The following is a 15,482-nucleotide window of genomic DNA, read 5'->3' as shown; positions in this document are numbered from 1 at the left end:
CCTGTGTCAACTACACTTTAATAAAAAAAGAAAAGAGAAAAGAAATTAGATTTTAAATAAAGGATAATCCTTCCACCCACAGATTGTGCCTTTTACCCTGACATGTAAGAAATCATATCCTAAAGCAGATCGTGAGGAAGCCACATGGATTCTCTTATAGGAATATGATAATCGGTGTCTGCGTTTCCAATCAAGTATTCTGTGCAATGTCAGTTAGCACCAGCAATGCGTTCTAAAGGCAAAAAAGTAACCATAAATTCCTGCAAATCACAGAGTTGTTAAAACAATGCTCCAAATTCTATAAAATTGCACATTTTTACAATATGCGCTGATTTTAAAAAAGGACTCAAACTACTCTCATAATAGTTCACATGAAATTACAATTCGACTTGAGTGAATTTATTTACATAATTGAAATTAAAAATAGGCTAGACATTAAAAACTTAAATTATTCAATTAATAATACTCTTTTACCCCCCGGCCTATTTGAATTTGGGTGTGTGGGGGCAATTACCACCTTTCTGTTCTTTCAGTAAATTGCCTGTGGCAAGCAGAGGTGTTTTGAAAGATTCTTTGACTTTGGAATTGGGCCCGAAGTATTACAGTGGGCCCTTGATACTTGTTTGTTTTTGTTGTGTTGATAATGATGAAAAGGAGGCTGGTTTTTCCCAATGAAAATCTTTTTTTTTTTTTTTTTTTTTAAACTAGGCTCTATGCCCAGTGTGGAGTCCAATACGGGGCCTGAACTCATGAGTCTGAGATCAAGAGTAGGACGCATAACCGACTGAACCACCCAGGCACCCCTGAAAAGCATTTTTAGAAGTATGAGCTAATCTGGCATTTCTCCTCCCGTGTGCTCCCTACTTTATCAGGGATAGAAAATAATCACTGTACAGTGCTGAGCATAGATTGCTCCTCCAGGGGCCTCCTTCACCCTGAGACCTTATTGACTGTACCCTACGCACATCTTTAAGGTGTTATTAACACAGCAGGATGTTGGGTGGGAATTTTCCAATTGTTGGCAACCAGGATGGAAAAGTAAGGAGGTGGATAAAATAAGGGTCCCATTATCTAAAGACAGCCATCTTTAGTTGGGGCTGGCCATGTCCCTCAATCATCCCCACCATCACCCTAGAAGAGAAGAAGCTTATCAACCCCCCCCCACCACCAGATGTATAAAACCGAAGGACAACAGGCAGGGAGATTGAGGTATTACAGAATGGAGAGTCTGTCATCTTTCCTCCCTCCTTCTTTTCATGGTTTGAGTGGGCTTTCCTACTCTCTCTCCTAGCAGTCAAAGAGGGCACATCTCAACAGGCTCACCCATGGAGAACAGAGGCGATCGCAGTGGGCCTTTGCCTGGGAGATGGATTAGTGGACGTGCCTGAGTCTCTGGGTCAGGAAAGCCCATGCGATGGGGACAGCCTTCCCTCCCACCGTGGATAGTGGCAAAGCTGGGTGAGATTTCGCGGGGCCCCAGACACTGTAGAAGGTGGCCAGGCTTGAGCGGACTTCCAGGGTCCCAGTCTGCAGAGATACCGCTAGCTCTGGTAGCAAAAAGGTGCAGGAGGAAGAGGTCAGGCTGGACTCCATCTCCCGGAGCAGGGGATTGTTGGAGGGGGGCACAAGAGAGCCCGCACTGGGCATATGCCCTGCCCAGGGAGGGCCCCAAAGGCCAGTCGCTTTCTGCCTGAGAAGCAGGAGTACAGGCTGGTGCTTGGGAACAGAGACGAATTCCCAACCCGAACTGGGCATGGGGAAGGAAGGAGATGGACATTTAAATTAGACTGGATTTCGGTAACTAAAAGGGAGAGGAAGCAACGGACTCTACCCACGATGTTTCTAAAGGAAAGGAAGAAGCTGCAAAAAGTTTGGGATGAAACAAAAGCTTTTCGTGTTTGTGTCCCTCTGAATTCGGCCTGCCTTAAACCTCTGCCTTTAGATTCGGATCACATGGGAAAAGGTGTTAGAAAAAGAGGAGCTGGAGGAAAGGGGATCTGGAAGGGTAGGATGAGGGGAACGAGGGGGAGAGGCCAGAAGGCAGAGGGAGAAGAGGAAAGAAAGAAGGGAGACATGTGGGGGAGAAGAACCACATGCAAAACAATGAGAGGAGAGAGAAGTGAAGAACAAAGAGACAAAAGGCCCACGTATATTGTAGGTCCTGTCAGAGGACACATCCCACGGCCCTGCCGTGGTCTTCAGTGCAAAAAAGGAATGTCCCTTGAAATTCTGCATCACCACTGTTCACACTTTTCCATATGCTCCTGCCTCTCACCCTTCAGAAACTCTCACTCCAAATCCAGTGGTCAGAGAAGCCCCAGGGGTTGTCAATTATCTGATGGGCTCCAGAGAAGGTCACCAAAGCCAAGTCATCCCACGGGCACAATGAAATTAGGTCAGGTTCGGGGCCGCTAGGACATCACCATGAGGACGTGTAAATTCCTGGGAAGGCGCCTATTACGAGTTAATGGTGCGCTCTGGGGCCATGGGGTTCTGCTGAAGCGCCTTACTTGGCCAGCAGGCTCATGAGGTAGGTTGAGGTGTTGGTGTCCAGTCTCAGTGGAGGCACCGTGACGTAGGCGGCCGCGTGGGACCAGTCCTGGTGGTAGTAGTGTAAGCCGGTCAGCGTGGCATGCGCCGTGGTGGTCTCAGCCAGCACAACCTTCCCTGCAAGCAGAAAGGCCAGACCTTAAAGTAGGAAGCCACTGACCCGAGAGACCGTTGGTCCGAATGGCCCTACGTGAAGGAGCTAAAGTCAGAGAGAGGAAGGGACTTGCCCTAGCTCACGAGCACGTTTGAGAGCACAGTTGGGTTTAAGGTGAGAGCGCTACCTCTCGCCAGGCTGGCTCCAGGCAAGAAGAATGGAAGGGCGGGGGCACCGAGGGGAGGGGGGCAGCAGTGTGCAGTGCTTGGGCTCGGCTGGACCACAGGTGCTGTGCTGCGGGGCACTGGTGGCAGGACAGAGGGGCAGCCGTGCAGGTGAGACATGCCGGGGCTCCCTCGAGAGCAGAGGCGGGATCCCGGAAGCCTGGCGGTCCTTCCTCTGATTTATATTCCCAGGTCGGTGACCATGCCTTTGTTTGTCCTGTCAGCAGGACCTCACTGGCACCCTGAGCTGGCCGAGACCACAAGCACATATAGAATCCTCCAGATGCTGCCTGGTGCTCAGCCACAGCAGACACACAGGTGCCCCAGGGCTCGTACACCGGGGGGCCGGGAGGGAAGTTGGGCTCAGATGCTGTTATCCCTCCAGGGACTTCCCAAGCATCCCCTGAAGGGTCCATTGGAACTGGTCCAGGATTTTATGTCGGTTACCCAGGCAACTGCTAGTAAAACCCAAGAGGCCAAAAAAGACAGCAATTAATGAGTTGCCTGAAAACTTGGAAAATTTGACCAGACCCAGGGGAGGTGACAGACACTTCCGTAAAGCTGTTACGCAGACAAAGGTGCAGAGGAAAACACTGGTTCTAAGGCACTGAACCGACGCCAGAGCGGAGTGCTTCCAAGGGTGCCAGGAGAGAACAGCGCATACACTGGGCTGGCGGCCCTGTAGGGCGGCAATCCCACCACACATGCGCACTGTCCATTCCGGCCCCAGGACTCACCTTGCATCTTAGCAGCTGCAATAACATCACCGGCCGAGATGCTGGACACGTTGACCAGGTAGATCGGGCAGTGAGTCTAGATAAGGAAACCCAGTGGGAAGGAGAGAGCATCAATCCCGTCAACCAGCCAAGCACGAGCACGATCCCCGCCACACGAGCGCTGGCCCCAGAACCTCCCCCTGCACCTCTCAGCCCCACTCTCAGGGTGAGGGTCTTCCACCGGGAACACCCAGCCCCAGAGCCAGTGGAAATATCGGGGTAAGATGTCAGCTGACATCAAGAGATTTATAACCTAAAACAAGGGATTGTTTTCTATTCGCGAGTGTGATGACCTAAAACAGTCGTGGATTATACTCTGTGTCGAAAATGACAAAGCCTGGGTGAGGGCTGCTTTATCAGTAGACGGAAGGCATTCAGGACAAGAAACAGAATACAGGAGGTTGAGGGCTCAGAGTCTATGTCAGACAGGACTGGCCTTGCAAACAGACACCTGGACTGTAGTCGATGAGCTTCTCCTCCACGGAGCTGTACTACAAAGGTTCACGGCTTTGCTTCTCTGGGCATAAGTTTGAGCTAAAAAATAGGAAGCCAGCCTTGTGTTGTTCAGATCTCTCCTCACTATGGAGTAAGTTTCCATCAGGAAGTAATTAATATCCTAAGTATCATTAGATCAGTAAAACAACGTCCCAGACTTGTAAACTGCTAGTGGGAGGCCTTTCCCAAATGTTTTTCTGATTCTCTGAGAGGACAGAGAGCTTAGGAACAGGCCCGATTTGTCATGTACCTGGCACAACTTTACTGTTTAATTCTGAGATCCGCTGGACCTCCAAACTGTGTGTTTTCCCTGGTGTTCCTAACACCACCCCTCAGGTTTACACCCTTAGAGGCAGTCCACGTCTTTCCAGAGGAGAGGTTCTGGGGCATGAGTGCCCTCTGGAATCAGCGGTGGGCTTTTTAAAACAGATGGCTGGGTATCACTCGCCATTTCGGATTCCATAGTTCTGCACGGGCCCAAGAATCTGCATTTCTAAACTTCTAACACATGCTCGTGCTGCTGGTCCAGGCATCGCACTTAGAAAACAGCTGCGCTAGAGGTGACGGTTCAGATTTGCTGAGCAAATCGAACTCTTTACCGATAGTGTAGAAGGAGAAAGAACCTTGGTCTAGTGCTCTGCGGTTCACAAGGTGCCTTTCCTTCTCTGCCTCCTTTCAGCCTCACAACCATGCCGTGAGGAGGGCTATTACCACTCCAATTCTAGGTAACAGAAGAGCGGATCAGAGCGGTTGAGTGACTTGCATATGCTGAGCTTGTATTTGGTCAAGGCCTCACATCCCTTGCTCGGTTCCCATCAGCACACTGCACCTGCACCCCCAGACCCTGAGCAATACCAAGGAAAACTTCTAAGGGGTCCAGAGGCGGAGGTTTAAGCAAACATCTACCGAGTTCCTCTACAGGAAACAGAGTTCAATTTCAGGGAGGCTCTGTGTCCCCCGGACCCACCTGACTCCCGAGGGAGCCATTTCCACTTGAGCAGTGAAGGCAGGCTCAGCAAGCTCGGGGGGTGGGGACGACAGAGAGCTGGCAGCAAGGATTCTGCCAGGTCTGTGGGAATACCAACATTCACCCAGCAGAAGGTTCTGGGGTCCTGCGAAGTCAGGCATGGGGTTGGCAGCCAGGGCAGAATGGGACCCTGCCATGCAGATGGAAGAGTCTAGCTTCTGATCCCGGAGTCAAGAATAGGTTGAGGGGAAGCCGGGGTCTACTTACTCTGTTTGCAATGGTGATGACTCGGTGAGTGGCTTCAGCTTCCAGCTATTGGAAACAAAGGACAGAAAGAAAACAAGCTTCACCATCTTTCCCAAGCATGCCCTCATCTGCTCAACAGTCCACTCTGTAGAGAATGCTGGAATATCCAACACAGAGCTGGAAGGGTCCACTGTAACCCCTAGGGGCTGCCTTCCAGGAACACTGAGCTCCAACCACTCTGCTCCTCAAGAGAATCCGAGCACTTAGGACGCCAGGCATAGCCTCACTGGATGCTCCTCAGGCCTTAAAGAAAAGGCAACAAAACAAAAGCTAATGGAAACCTAGAGTCCCATCTCTCTGTGTTTTCTGGTGTGGTCTCTCCACAGCCACCTCAGCAGGATTTCTGAACCTCGGCACTGTGGGCATTCTGAGGTAATTCTTTGCAGTGGGGACTGCTGGGCACCATATGGTCCTGAAGCAGCCTCTGCCACCTCTACCCATGAGATGACAGCAGCACCACGCCAATGTGGGACAACCAAAAACATCGCTAGACATTGCTGAAGTTCGTCCAGAGAGCAAAATCTCCCTTGATGTGGAGCCTTTCACTGCTAGACGATGATGGTGACGACTCATGCTATTAATATCGTCCAGTCAAAGCCTTGCTCTTGCCCTCCTATAACTGGACAAAGCCCAGTCCTGTGCCCACCCGCCTACTCTTGTTCTCACAGGCACGCTCAGGGCCTTGTCTATCTGATGGCAGGGCCCTAGCATCCTGTCTCCGGCTCCTCGTCTCTCATGGACATGCAGCCACCACTCTGCACTGACGGCTTTGAAGAAACGGAAATAGCTTTCTCCTCACAAATGGCGGAGGATGTCTGAATAGGGTCACAGGACAAGAAGGCGTTATTTGTCCAATGTGGTCCCTCCAGAGCAGAATTCTCTAGCAGGGAGGGGGACTACCGGGGATGTGTGTGGACGCCATGCAACGCTGAGCAAGGATAGAACCACAGGGCAAGGATGGCATGGCCTTTCATCACTGTCACCAGGGGTCACAGGGTAGTAAAGGGCGGAGAGCGGAGACATGGGTGTGCCCCCGGTTTCTGGTGGGAAGGATCCAAAGGTTTCCTCAGATGCTGAAAGGGGACCTGTTCCGAAAATGCTTACTCACTGACTTACAGTCTGGAATTTCTTCTAACACCTGAAGGCCATTTCACTCTGCCTCCCAGTCCCCCCCGACCCCCGTTCAATTCTGGGGAAAGCATTTCCCACTATTCTCACATTGTCTCCCTCGGATCCCTGAAACCAGAATCAAATCATGGGTCTGGTTCCCCCCAAATTGTCTTTCCCAAGGAGGCTCAAGGCCGTGTTAGCTTCAGCAGTGAGGAGGCCGTTCCCTGAAAAGCTTCCAGATGAGAATTTCACCCATGGAGAAAGCGATAATATACAACTTTGATTTACTGATGTCTCTTCTATCCTAAAGATCCTGTGAATCCATAGGAAAGAAGAGAACAAGAGGCATGGAAAATTTTCCTCACCTCCTCTGGGCGGCTGATCTCGATTCCTTCTGGGCCAGTGATACCCAAATCTAGCGCTTCCTTGGCACCCTGAATAAAAGACAGAAATTTGAGAGAACCATGCAGATACAAGCAAATCACAAACCCCAGGGACACTCAAATATGCTGGACACAGCCCATCCCTGTAGGCTTGCTACTTTTTTCACTTCTGCAGTATTCTCCCCAAAGAAGGCAAAATCAGCACAGGGCTCCCTTGCAATAGGGCTCTCTTGAGCCTCACTTCATGAGGACTGGACATATTTTTCCCTCTTAAAATTATAGTTCTGTAACTAGCCCAGAGGCTTGGGACATCCAAGACAATTGGTCTGAAAGTCTGAAAGTCAGAATTGCCCCCACTCAAAGTCTAGTTCAATCTCTAGCTTCCAGAAACACCTAGATGAAGCCTTCCCAAATATCCTATTTAATTTCCAGGAGTGCAAAGGGGCTCATCTGTCAGTGAGGAAATCGCTAATAATATCTCGGCTCCTCTGGCGGGGTGTGGGGGGGTAACAGGAAAGCAGAGCTGACTCTCATTTATTCTGATGTCAAATCTCATTAAAAATATTTCTTAGAGGTGCTCCAAATTCTTTCGCTGTAATAGAATTTAAATATCCTATCATTAGGACTAAGACATCATTATCTAAGACTCAGAAACCATTTTGGACTGTAAAGAGATTTTTGTTTCACAGACAGTAGACAAGTTTGGATTTTCTGGATTTTCATCTGGGGTGTCAACATATCACACTTTCTTTTATAACTTATTTTATCTGAACAAAATCGTGGGATGGGTGATGGGGGTGGGTAGGGGATCCCCCCGAGAACTACCTGTACGGGCGCCCCAGCCTCCCCCCCACCAATATTCTCTATCGCCTTGCCTCGGCCACAAGCTCCCCATTCTCAGCATGGACTCGGGGGATTGCTCCAATGTCCTTGCAAGCGTGCAACACCTGGTACAGCTCACTGTCCCGAAGCATATACAAGTCTTTGTAGGTCATGAACATCTGGAACGAGTTGACACCCTTCTCCCTTACCAGTGTCTCCATTTCTGCTTTCACCTGGAGGACAAAATGCAAAGGCAATGCCATGTGAGTACAGATGTTTGAGAGGCTTGCTGGCGGGTGCCGGCCGAGGATGGAGGGGACGTGAGCCGGTCGGCAGAGTGACCATATGACCACCCGCCATCTTACAGAATCTCACTTTCCCATAGGCTGCTGGGAGGTCACGTGAGCAAACAGAGGCAGAAGTACTTGGAAAACTGTCAAGCGTGACATAAATATAGGCTATATTGTTACCGTCCAGGTGTGTTTCTGCTACCCCAGAGGCTTGTCCTGTGTTTCTGACTCCGAGTCAGCCTTCTCGGTAAAAGCATTAACAGCTTTTACTCCCATGGCTTGTGTCCCCTGCTTCCCTAATGAAAGTGGCATTACAAAGAAGGCACAATAATGCTAAAAATCCTGAGCGCCGGGGTGCCTGGCTGGCTCAGTCAGTGGAGCACGTGACTCTTGTTGTTGGGGTTGTGGGTTTGAGCCCCAGGTTGGGCATGGAGATTACCTAAAAATAAAATTTAAAATAAAATAAAAAATCCTGAGGCCCTGGGGAAAATCCAATTTAGGAATATGAACAAAGCTATGTGAATAAGGAGTTTCATCCCAACATTATTTATATCAGGAGAAAATGGAAGCAACCTCGGTCTGACAATAGGAAAATAAATTGAAGTTTATCTCCATGAAGACCATGTAGGCAAATCAAAAATTTTCTCACTTAAATTAAAGAGTTACTATGTCAAAAGCACTTATGGAAAAAAAGACTGGAAGGAAATAAACTAAAACAACAGTGGCTGTGTTTGGGGTGGGGGGTGGGGGGGGCGTGACCAGATAATGGGCTTCTTTCCTACTTTTAAAATCCACAGTGAGAAAGAAATGATTTGATACTAACAAAAAAGAATTTGAGAAGTGTGGAGGTCCCCACAATCTTCAGGGACCTAGAGATGGCTGGCCTGGCCTCAGTGTGGCTGAGAATTGGAATGGACGCGCTATTCCCGCCAACTCCCGTGGGAGGAGATAGAGAGGCTCGGGGTAGGGTTGTCCATCCAGAAGGCTGTCCAACACAAACCTCCCCCCACTTGCGGTAACGGCTGGCTGACCTTCAGGGTGGTCTGCGCCTTTGCCCAAGAGCAGCAGGGAGGGTTCCATGGTGTGAGGCCTGGGGGGCTCCCAGGCCTTTCCTGAGGGCCAGGTTGGAAATAACGGAGGAGACTGGGTGACTCCCATGCTCCCAGCTAAAACCCAAGGGCAGAAGTGCAGGAGGCTTTTAATTCCATCTGAGAAGGGAGTCAGGCCCTTTAGGCCAGGCTCCACAGATGAAGAACTTTGTAAAATGTCTTAATGCTTGATGTTTTGTTTTGTTTTGCTTTAGAGTAGACTCCACGCCCAATGCTGAGTCTGATCTCATGGCCTTGAGATCAAGAGCTGCGTGCTCCTCTGACGGGGCCAGCCTGGCGCCCCAATGCTTGTTCATTTTCATGACTCCAGGGCACCCACGCGAGTGCTGGCACACGGTGGTTAATACGGAATTGATGAAAGAACGAATACCCAGCCTGCTTCCCTTGGGTAATAAGCACAAAAACTCTAGAAACAAGCAAAATCTGAAGGCTTATCTATCTGTTTTTAGGAAAAGCCAGGAGGTGGGAATCTGGGACCTGGGGCAGGGGGAGGATGGGAAAGCCATGAGTGAGGGCCAGCCTCTGAGCTCTCAGAACGGGGGCTGGGCCCCCAGAGGGAAGAAGGGACCCTGTCCATTTGTTCCAGGCAGCACCGAGTCAAGATAGCAACCTCTGTTCTGTTCTGAGCCCGCAGGGCCCTGTTGTCCCCTCCACTGTGAAAACGATACGACCCTTGGAGCCTGACTCTTGCCAACCCCACTACTCAGGGCTCCCCATACCTCTGCCTTAGGCCCTCTCTGTCTGCTGGAAAACTGGCCCTTTAAATTATGCAGAACAAGCCTTCTCATCCCCTTGTGGAATCATGTGTTTTTTTCTTTTAGCATTTTGGGGGGGTGGCTAGGATGGCATGGGATGGGGAGGTATCCTTAACCCTAGCCGACTCCGACCAAATGGCCCCTCTGCCTCAAAGAGCATTCATTCTTTTTTGGGGACTCCAGCCAGCCCCGTTACCTTGGGTGCCCACCAGGTGATCCCCACGTGCAGGGCGTAGTCACAGCAAACCTTGGGGTCGGCTAGACCCCGGCACTTCTCGTACGCCTCCACGAGGGAGGTCTCCTTATCGGGCAGGACGTGACCAATGACCATGGTGGTGCCTCCAACGAGGGCCGCCTGTGGGGGACAGGAAGAGCAGTCTTGTCACATCCCTTCCCATAGCCGAGTCCCCGATGAAGGCAGACATTGGGTAGACATTCGGGCCAACCACAGACCCTATCAAGCAATAGGCTGTGAATCCTCAGTGCAGCAACACACGGGAAGCTGGAAGGAGCTGGACACGCAGGGGCCGGTGGGTAACTCATCACCACTGCGGATCTAGCGCACGAACCTGCTTCTTCCTCGTCTGGGGTTGTGGCGTCTGGGGTTGTGGCTCATCACTCTGGAAAAACCACCTGGTGTTCCCTGAGCCCGAGGCTAACCTCTCCTTTCCAAACAGCAGAGTCCCTCCACCCCCAACGATTCTGGCCAACCTGAATCTATAGATGACACAACCAAATGTTTCATGTCATACATCTATTTATAATATTTATTTAGTCACCAGACGTATTTAAATCCTACTGAAGGAAAGCTTAATTTGGATATATCATTTTGTTTTATTCTCTCATATTTCACAAAACAATTTTATTTATTTATTTAAAATATTTTTTATTTGATAGAGAGAGTAAGCAGCAGGGAGGGGGAGAGGGAGAAACAGACTCCCCCACGTGGGGCTCGATCCCAGGACCCCGGGATCATGACCTGAGCTGAAGGCCAACGCTTAACCGACTGAGCCACCCAGGTGCCCCTTCATAAAACAATTTTATTCAAAGTTTTCATATGCACCTTCCACATGGGGTTTTGTCTTCAGTTTTTCCAAGCACACTGAGTTCATTTCCATTTCTCTTGTTTGAGATAAGGTAGTTTCTAGGTCCCTGTATGATTTATCGATGAAAAATTACTCTATTCACAACCTCCACAAGGTACCACTTAAAAAGAAATCTTCAAAAAGCCTCACTTGTAATAACAATAATAATAATTTTAAAAAGCATACCTCCAGAAATAATTACTAAATCTCTATTAAAGATCCACCTTCCCCACATATGCTTTTTTTAAAAACCAGTTTGGTCGGGTGTCCTGCATAAGCTTCCAGAACTAGCACTGACCAAAGGCTGTTCCAGGCTAATGTGTTGTTCCCAAACAAAACTTCATCAAAATAGAATAATTAAGAGAGGGCTCCACCACTCTGTGAGTGCTCTGCTAGAAGATGACCCTCTCTTTCCAATGAGTAAAAGTTTGGACAAAACCCGTCCTTCTATTTGGGCCCAAATTTGAGCCCCCACTCTCCACCTCCTAGCTGGATAACCTCAGTCACATTACTTAACCTCCCTGAGATGCTTTACCTATAATAGCTACTATAATAGCTACTTAACCTCTCTGAGCTTTACCTAAATTGGCTTTCTTGCCGGGTAGTTGGGAAAGTCAAGGGAAACATCTCGAATAAAATGGACTGAGTGAAGTCTGTCCTAATGTGTGCTTAACTATCCAGACTTTGACTGTCTATCTCCGTTTTCTGTAGGGGAGTAAAACAGGACAATGAAATTGTCTTAATGATTTCATGCTTCTCTAGTCAGTCAAATCCTTGATCACAAATCAGAAACATTGCTGGGGAATGGGGAACTGAAAAAGATAATTAGTTCAGTGGCCAAACAACAATTAAAATGAAAACTCTTGCAACACAGATTTCCCAGCTGACCCTGGTTGGGCCAGGGAGACAATTCATGTTTTGAAAAGTCAGGGGTCCCACTTTTTGCACGGCTTAAAGCAACCAATAGAGGGCGGTAGTTTTGCGGTACACAAAGGGGGAACAGGGGTTGGTGGGGGCAGGGAAATGAGAGAAGGGGAAGAGCCCCAGATTGTAGCTTTACTAGCTGGCTTCTATTTGTGATCCGGCTGGGTCTGCCAGGCTGATTCACCCTTATGGCAGCTGGTTGTACTCTATTCTGCCCTGAAATGCATTTCTTGCCTTTACACGTGGACATGCGGTGTGTCGAATATTGGGATTTCATATACTAAATTATTTTATTTTATACACTTAATTATCTTATTGGTTCTTCGTTCCTTTCCTTTGCACTTCCCCCAGTATGTCTGTGGCCTTGATTAGAAAAAGGGGGACCTGGAAACAGCACAGTCTGATAAGAGAGCCAAGACTCTTCCTAAGATCTGTGGGTCCCACACCAAGAGTAGAAAAGGAGGTCCATGTGCTGAACCTCTAAACAGTCAAAAGTTACAGATCAAGCTGTTACACGGAATACATTCTATCCTCCTACTACTCTGACAAATATACAGCCAAGAAGGCCAGGTCTGAATTTAGAGCTCTTGGGAGTCCTTGCAGCTCTGAGCTACACTGTAGGGGATGCTGGCCTTCAGCCTTTGCACCTGCCTGCAGCTCACACCCGTGATCTTGGGTTCATCCTGCAGCCTGTGGGTCGAAGGTCTGCTCACTCCCTGCAAAATGCTGCCCTTGGACCAGGCGCACACACACTGGTAGTCTGGCCCCCAGGAGGACAGAGTCAAGCTTGGTCCTGGAAGTGCCCAGAACCATTCGTTAGGGAATCCCAGGGACCCTGAGTCTAGAAGAGGCCAGTGGGCTCTGGGCAGACACGGTCCCTCTTGCCTGAGTCTAAGGACAGTAACTGAAGGGTTCTGGTAGGTGTCTCTGGACGGTGGTGCTGACTTTCCCACTTACTGGCTGGAATCCCGGGCCAGCTGTGCGCCCGCGCTGCACCTCACCTCGTGGGGGCCCAGAGACAATCTGGAGGCAATGGTGTGAGATCATCTGCAAACTGGGAAGGGGCACATAAATATCTGAACTAATTATTTCTGCTAAAACCTCCGGTCTAAAAACACGAGTTTAACAGGATCAGCAAATACTCCCCCAGCTGCAGGCTCAGGAGTCCGGCCCAGATGCTGGATGTACCAGGACGTACAAGCACTTGTTTCCTCCCAGGCAAGACAGACACAGAGCTGGCTTTGAAAATATGTACAGTTCCAACCCACAGGATGAACGCCCACAAGCTCCGATTCCTGGGAGTGTGGTGTCACAGATGTGACAGACCTTTTTACTGTCATCCCACACAAAACAGCCTTGTAGAAATCAACAGAGAGCACGACTCACTCCTGCTCCTGAGCCTTTCAAAGGGATTATGTTTATGAATATGGGGCTGTGTGACTGCTGAACGTTCCTGGTTTGAGGCAAAAAATGGTGTTGGTTTAGCAAGCTGTGGATAATGCTTAATGGAAGTCAACAGAAATGACGTTCATGGAGTCTAAGTCATAACATGGAAAAAGGGTGATACTATAATGAGCAAAAAAGGCAGAATTCAATATGTGTACCCAAGATGCTGAGAAGTATGTTTAAACACACAGGCACCCACACAAGGAAAAACATGGGAGGAAATAGACCAAAACATTAACAAGGACTGTTTTTGAGTGATGAGAGTCTGAGTTACTTATTTTTTCTAGTTTTCTAAAATCTACTTAATAGATTATATTACGTTAGTTATAATATCTTTTTTTAAACATAAATTTGGGGGAAGCTAAAAATTATTTAAAATTTAGTTAACCATGTGGGGCGCCTGGGTGGTTCACTCGTTTAGGTGTCCTACTCTTGGTTTCAGCTCAGGTCATGATCTGGGGGGCCAGGAATCAAGCCCCATGGGGCTCCCTGCTCAGTGGAGAGTCTGCTTAAGATTCTCTTTCTTCCTCTCCCTTTGCCCTCTCCCAACTCCCCTCCAAGTTCTCCCTCTCAAATAAATAAATCCTTAAAAAAATTTAGTTAACCATGCTTCTGTGTTCAAAATACTTTCTTCTAAAATTACAAAACATTTCAAATGTACAGTAAAAGTATAGAAAAATAATACAACACACAGGCATGAGCCTGCTAGTCAAACATAACAGATTTAACACTTTTTGCTGTTTTTTAAAAAAACATTTAACAAATGGACTATGAGCAATCCAACCAAAGCCCTCCATCCCTCTCCCCTGAGGTTGATATAAATTGCTCCCATCTACGTTTTTATGCTTTAGATTATGTTTGTTTCGTGAATTTAAAAAATTTACACCAATGGCATTGGACTGTCCACACCTTTTTGCAACTTGCTTTTTAAAAACTCAACATCTTTAAGATCTATTTCATTCCCTTCAATGAATGGTATGAATACTCCTCCAGGGCGGTATTCAATTCCGAGTTCATGGACGCTTACAACACTTGAGTATTTCCGCTCACGCGGGAACAGTCCCCACGGTCGCGGTGGACGTTACCCGGAAGTGGCGGTGTAGCTTCGCGGCGCATGAGCACCTCCAATTCTACTGGCCTGGTCCAGAGACCAGCCCTCTCACCGCGGTGTCCTGGGGCCTCGTGGCTGACCAAAACTGCACATTTACCTACACCGGTCCTTGAGTTTTTACCTAAACTGCTCTCCAGCCAAGCAGCTCTACCGAGTCTGTGACAAATGTTTTTATTGTGAATGTGGGACTTCACATCTCTCAATGTTAAGTTAATATGGATATTGGGACCATTCGTTTAACCGACAGACACAGCATCATGATACACATTTGGCAGGAGAGGAAACATAACTTGAGTACTTGACAGGGTTACCGTGATTTTATTTTTAATTTTTAAAAAATGTTATAATGATTTTTATTTATTTACTTGAGAGCGAGCATGAGCACGGGGGAGGGGCAGGGACAGAGGGAGCTGCAGACTCCCCGCTGAGCAAGGAGCCCCACGTGGGGCTTGATCCCAGGACTCCGAAATCATGACCTGAGCTCAAGGCAGCCACTTAACCAAGTGAGCCACCCAGGTGCCGCCGTGATTTGTTTTTGACATTTGTGATATTCTGTGGGGTAAATCTGGAATTATTTGATGCTCAGTAATGTCAATTCCATTTGTTTCCTAATAAAACCCAATATACTTAATGGTAATCCATTTTATGACCCACTCTCCAGGCATACACTGGGCTAGAGCTTGTACTGAAACTCGAACTAAGCCTGATAGAAATGTCGTCTTTATGCTTCAGAAGTTCATCAGATGACTACAGGGCACACAGAGTCTCCATGTGGACCAGATCCATGCTCAGTGAGTTGGAAAGAAATTTCAGAAAAAATACAATTCATTTGCTGGCATCACAGCGTTGGAGAGAACAGTGTATTGGCCCTCCTGCCTCTCCCAGGACAAAGCTCTTTGGAGAGTCACTCTCTTACTGTCTTCTGCATTGCTGCAACTCGAATCATGTTTTTCTGGGATCCCAGTAGCAATGGTTTTTTAATTTTCCAATTCCACACTCCTCCCTGCCCCCACCCCATAATCTTTCCCCCAAAGA

At 48.4% G+C, this 15,482-nt stretch overlaps 1 protein-coding gene across 1 annotated transcript in view; it reads right to left on the bottom strand.

Moving 5' to 3' along the window:
• The window catches only part of LOC111158474 (dihydropyrimidinase like 5), a 49,294-nt gene that overhangs the window by 12,948 nt on the left and 20,864 nt on the right, over positions 1–15,482 (bottom strand). Inside the window, exons 2-7 of the mRNA XM_022520515.1 lie at positions 10,078–10,236; positions 7,781–7,960; positions 6,888–6,956; positions 5,374–5,418; positions 3,606–3,681; positions 2,511–2,667 (exon numbers count right to left, since the gene is read on the bottom strand). Of these exons, the coding sequence (XP_022376223.1) occupies positions 2,511–2,667; positions 3,606–3,681; positions 5,374–5,418; positions 6,888–6,956; positions 7,781–7,960; positions 10,078–10,236 (686 nt within the window). The remainder of the gene's footprint in view (positions 1–2,510; positions 2,668–3,605; positions 3,682–5,373; positions 5,419–6,887; positions 6,957–7,780; positions 7,961–10,077; positions 10,237–15,482) is intronic.

The sequence above is a fragment of the Enhydra lutris genome, unplaced genomic scaffold (genome assembly GCF_002288905.1).
Source record: "Enhydra lutris kenyoni isolate GAN:26980312 unplaced genomic scaffold, ASM228890v2 scaffoldscaffold59, whole genome shotgun sequence".
Classification (NCBI taxonomy): Eukaryota; Metazoa; Chordata; class Mammalia; order Carnivora; family Mustelidae; genus Enhydra; species Enhydra lutris.
This window is presented reverse-complemented; position numbering and strand designations above follow the sequence as displayed.